This window comes from Ischnura elegans, chromosome 12 (assembly GCF_921293095.1).
Source record: "Ischnura elegans chromosome 12, ioIscEleg1.1, whole genome shotgun sequence".
Classification (NCBI taxonomy): Eukaryota; Metazoa; Arthropoda; class Insecta; order Odonata; family Coenagrionidae; genus Ischnura; species Ischnura elegans.
In genome coordinates, this window is record NC_060257.1 from 26802291 (window position 1) to 26808210 (window position 5920).

The following is a 5920-nucleotide window of genomic DNA, read 5'->3' on the forward strand; positions in this document are numbered from 1 at the left end:
ATCAATTTTCCTATGATGGATTTGGGAGGTACAATGAATTACAATGGTATCAGGTTAAAAATAATTACAGCAACATTTTGACAAAAAATCAGTATAAATCAAACCGCTACATTTAATAAAATGGAAAAGTAGAAAGGCTTAAAATGGATTTGATAGTCTGGGTTAAAATGACCCATCCGGGCATGGCACGTATGAGTGATGATAAAAAAATAGAAAAAATAATAATATCAGGCCTAACTTTTGCACAGAGGTAAACCAAACTAAATAATTAAGAGTCATAAAATATGAGTCTAAAATATTTCGATATAATATTTCCTGGAGTTTTGGTCAATTTTAAAACAAGTTTCAGCCAACGTTTCGATTTATTTTTAAATCATCATCAGGGCTATGTGAGAAAAAAGTATGAACAATATAAAATACAAAGATAAAAACCATATACAATATTTATACATAAAAAAAGGTACAATCGGTTTTTTTATACAATAATATAATTAAAAAAAAATATATATATAAACATATATATATGGAATACACAAAAAATTTTGACATACCTCTTAACTTTGAACATATTTATTGATGTTTTGTTGCTAAGGTATTGCCACACCTAGGTTACCATTAATTTTGATGTATTAAATAAAAATAAATTTTACTGAGGTCATCGATGTCAGTTTTTTTATTACAACAATTTTTTGTTTTTAAAATGTAAACCATTTCCTTGAAAAGTCTATTTTTCAATATAACCTCATGATCTAAAATTTCGGCGTTCTCAAAATCAAAACTATGGCCATTGTTTATGCTATGGATAGCAAGAGCACACAGAGTTATACCACCTTTTACTGATGATATAAAAAAAATAAAACATTAAAATATTTCTTCCTTCCAAAATAATCAACATAAATATTCTAATTTGGGTCATATTGACCCAGCCGGGTATTCTAATGTTAACCCAATTTCCACTTCTACTGTAAGTTCTCCTGAACACTTTGAGTTCTCTAATTGCAGGAGTAAATGCAATGCACCGATAGTATGAGAGTGACCTCAAAAATGTTTGATTCCTAACATCCAAAGTGTTCCTTCGTTTTAAGGAAAATATTATTATTATTATTGATGAATTCTTCTCGGGTTCTCAGCCAGGTTATTCTTTCATATAGCATTTCCGGCTTATACGAAAAAATTAACCTGGTTGAGAAATCGAGAAGAATTCATTAATATTATTTACCAGTAGAAATAAAAATCGTTTATTATTAATGTTGACTCGTGGGGTATGCAATGTCGGGCATGTTTCAAGTAAAAAATGCTGTAATTAAGTTTTTGCCACAGTAATTTTAAAATTAAAATTTTTCCAACGAAAAAATAGGAGATATATTGTGTAAATATGTATTGTATGCAGGAAATACTTCAAGTGAAAAATGCTGTGATAAATGTTTTTGCCGCAGTACTTTTAAAATATAACTTATTGACGTAAATATAAGTTATTGGGTACTTTTAGTATTCAAAATCAATTGTAACCATTCTGTTGAAGTAGGATTTTTCCTGGCAGGCTTGCCGATTCATTTTAATGTAACGATAAACATATAAGGACAAAGAATTCATTCATTCTAAATAAGAGGGGTAGAATTTTCACTAATATATAAATATAATGAATGACAAGGAGTGAAAATAATTGCATATCTTGGAGCTCAAAATTGTATAGAACGTATAAAAGTTAATTTCAGGTTAATTTTTTCCTATGATTTCAATAATACCGAGCCAGAACAGAACGAGAGGTAAAATATTCTATACATCTGTTTAAGCAATTATTTAATCTTTTCATAATTTTCTTCCTGAGTTACATGGGTATTTCCTGTTAGAATACGTTATTAACAAAATAAGCAGCGCCTGGGTGGAATTCGAATAGGCGTTGCCAACGTATTGTTTATGCATGATGTTTTTTGTGTTCCTTTCCATCATCCTCGAACGAGGGGAGGTGTTGTAATGTGAAAATTAATATTTGTAGGGTTTTTGCATTTTTACGTTCAAGGTGATGATGAATGTTTGTTTTGTTATTTATTTACGTTGCCAATATAAAAGTGATTGTTGTTACGGCCTTGGGATATAGAAGACGAATAAAATAGTTTAAAGACGTAAAGAAGATTTTTCTTCCGTTTTTTGACAGATTATGAGACTTAAACGCTAAGTGTTGATGCGAAGCGAAGTTTTCTTTTGATGGTGTGAACGGCGAATACGTTTGAGGTTAGAAGAAGTGAACCCCATAATTGTTCTTTGTAAGTTCGGAATCATCAAAAATGGCGGAAGAAAAGAAGACGTGTATCCCAATACTCGACAGCGATAATTACGATGTATGGGCTGTAAGAATTGAAGCTTTTTTAATGAAGAAAGATTGTTGGGAAGCGGTAAAAGGTTTCCATCCATACATAACATTCGGCAGTGATGGAAACGAGATAGAAATGGAAGACGAAAGCCAACTCCCACCACAAGAGGTTAGGCGCCGTCAGCGACAAAATCAACAGGCCAGAGCCATTATCATACAATACGTAGATGATTCATTTTTGGATGATATCGTGGGACTGGACCTAGCGAAGGATATGTGGGAGGCATTAAGAGACATGTGCACCACTTACGACGTGTTCCAGGAGATAATGTTCCTAAAGGAAATGGTAAATACCGAAAAAACGGAAGACCTTTCCATGATGGAGTACATGAGCAAGATCCAGAATTACAACCGTAAAATTACTAAGTGTGGCATTAGTCTCCCGGATAGAGCACTGGCTGCGTTCTACCTCATGGGTCTGCCTCGAGAAAAATATGCTGGGTTTATACGAAGTATTTACAGAACAAATGAAGGAGACATAACATCCAAATATGTTAAGTCCCAACTCCTGCTAGAAGAGAAGAGAATGAAAAATGAGGATTACGCGAAGACAGAAGAACACAAGGCTCTCAAGGTAAAGAAGAAGCCAAACATACCTAAAGTAAGCAGTGAAAATAAATCACAAAATGCTCCAAAGAAACCTATTGGGAGGAGATACATTTGTTTCACATGTGGAAAGGAGGGGCATACTGCAAGATTTTGTCCTGCCATACAGAAGCAAGATGAAGAAGAGAAGAAGTCATCAGCATCAGTAGTATCAAGAGGCTATAAAGTACTCTGCATGCAAAGAAATCCAAACCATGCAAACAACGGCATATGGATACTGGATTCAGCAGCATCGGATCACATGAGCCCTAGGAAAGATTTGTTTGTTGATTTCAAACCCCTCTCTGGAGAAGTAACTGTGGGTGATGGTACATCACTAAAAATAGAAGGTCAAGGATCAGTGACCATCCAGATGTCGAATGAATGTGGTGGATGGAAAATAAAGTTAACTAATGTGTTATATATTCCTTGCCTCCAAGACAATTTGATTTCGGAAGGGAAATTAGAAGAGAAGGGCTTGACCATTGTGAGGAGAGACGGAAAGACTACTGTTAGCGACGAAGAAGCTACTCTGTTCCAGGGGTATCGCGTTGGTTTCCTGTATTACCTCACTACTGAAGGGAGTGCTTCTATTTCACAAATAAGAAAAAAAGCTGAAGAACATGAAGGTATGAAAGCATGTAAAATTGCAGCAACAACATGGCACAACCGTTTGGGACACCTGCACCATGAAGGGGAAAGAATCGTAGTCGAGCAGAAGAAGGCTTCCAGAGTTTCTTTTGCAAAGAGGCACACACACCTTGAACCAATGGACCGGGAGAAGAGGTTGGCTGAAGTAGAAAAGCTGGAGACATCGCTTCAGGAGGCAGAGAAAGAGGCCAGCGATTGGAAAAGGAAAGCAGAAGTTAGTAAGGCAATATCAGCGGCTGACCAGGCAGAAATGGATGCTTTCAAAAGTCGTTTGTCCACAGTAATGGCCAAGGAAGAGCATGGTGACCAGCTAATACTATTCCTAAATGAGTGTTTGAAGAGCAAAGATAGTACTATTAAGGAGAAAGAATTAGAAATGAAGGCAATGGCAGAAGAACATAGGAAAGAAAAGAAAAATTTAACGATGCAGCTGATGAAAGAACAGGCAAAAGTCAATAATTTGGAAGATACACTGGAGAAGAAAAATATAATGGTAGAAAAGTTACAAGAAGCCCTCCATAGCATGAATGTTTCTCAAGGCTCAAATGATAACTCACTGGTAATTGCCGCAATGAGATCCGGAAATTTCAAGTCCTCGGAGTATGCTTTAAGAGCCATGATGCAGGCTGCTGAGGCTGAAAAGCTCAGATTAATGGAATTGATGGCTGTATTGAATAAACGCCTGAAGGAAGAGCAATCACAGAAAGACTACGCCTTGAAACAACTGGAGATGGAAAAACGAAAGCAGGAGAAGACGATGACTTGGGAGGAGCTCGAGGCGAGAGGTGGAGAGCCAGAGGAGGTGACACCCATCCAGGGGCCAGGGGAGGTAATCATCGCCTGTGAAAATGAGCCTGCCTATGAAGGAGTAGCGGAAGGTGGTCTACCACATAGGTCTCAGAGACAGAGGAATCCCAAGACCTGTCCCTGCTGCAGAAGGTCCAGATAGCAACATTCCGGAGGATGCAGAGGAGGCACTGAGTGGACCAGATGCGGAGAAGTGTCATTATATCATATATCAAGAAGTATTATTAAATATGATTATATGTCATACATCAAGAAGTATCATTGTTTCAGGGAGATGGTAAAAACAGGGGAGGTTTCATTCCAGTTAGTCAGATCAAAAGATAATGTCGCTGACATGTTGACAAAGCCACTGTCAGGAACTAAGACAAAAGAATTTTGTAAGATGTTAAATCTTAAGGAGTGCTTAGAGATTTATATTTCAAATTATTATTTTGTCAATCCCGAGGGGAGGTGTTAGAATAAGTTATTAACAAAATAAGCAGCGCCTGGGTGGAATTCGAATAGGCGTTGCCAACGTATTGTTTATGCATGATGTTTTTTGTGTTCCTTTCCATCATCCTCGAGCGAGGGGAGGTGTTGTAATGTGAAAATTAATATTTGTAGGGTTTTTGCATTTTTACGTTCAAGGTGATGATGAATGTTTGTTTTGTTATTTATTTACGTTGCCAATATAAAAGTGATTGTTGTTACGGCCTTGGGATATAGAAGACGAATAAAATAGTTTAAAGACGTAAAGAAGATTTTTCTTCCGTTTTTTGACATTTCCGGTATAATAAATACATTTGAAAGATATTAAAATCATCGAAGCTAATTATCGTTGACAAGTTCACATCAAAAGATTATATAACACTACATATGAATTGTATGTACAGTAAATGAATTTTTATAGCCAAAAAGTATGTTTATCAACAGCCAAACCTTACTTATGCCGTGGTTTTTTACTTTCCTTGACCAGCGGTATAGAATCATGTGCGCTACGTGATCCAATTTATGCTTTCAATTTTGACGTGAAATATATATCGAAACCATAAAGATACTTTGATTTTGCTATCCCACCGTAAGTGAATTCCAACTTATTTTTTGCTTCTAAACCAAAAATTCGAGATGATTCTACGACACTGAAAAGGCTTCTCTGATGTGCCAGCTAATTACAATCGCACAGAAGTCATACAAATATAATTAGGCATACCTACTACAAGGTCCAGTACTTGCGCTAAGAGTTCTGTTGAAGTGACTGCCTAAGCCAGATGGATATGCTTGTAGATAAGCCATAATGGATGTGTTTGTCTCTTGATACCCCCTACAGAATATAGCGATATAAAAAAACGTTAAGATAGTTTAGATTTGAATGGAAAATAAAACGGAGGAATGGGGTTACGTAAAAAACCTTCAATTGTTTTTTTATGCCGAGAAAAGAAAGATAAGCTTTAAGAAAGCATAAAAGGTTTGAAGAGCGGTCGAAAATTATTAGTCTACTCTATCAGGTGATCTTTGCGAATGAAGAAA

General features: G+C 36.0%; 1 protein-coding gene across 1 annotated transcript; it reads left to right on the forward strand.

Moving 5' to 3' along the window:
* The first annotated feature begins 4165 nt into the window (after window positions 1-4165).
* LOC124169030 lies at window positions 4166-4853 on the forward strand. The gene has a single exon (XM_046547494.1). It carries the CDS (start codon window positions 4179-4181, stop codon window positions 4554-4556), a length of 378 nt encoding a protein of 125 aa, XP_046403450.1. The 5' UTR covers window positions 4166-4178; the 3' UTR covers window positions 4557-4853.
* Window positions 4854-5920: the final 1067 nt, after the last annotated feature.

Excerpts from the sequence above, each read along its gene's own strand:
- LOC124169030 (XM_046547494.1), top strand. The coding sequence starts at position 4,179 with ATGAGATCCGGAAATTTCAAGTCCTCGGAGTATGCTTTAAGAGCCATG.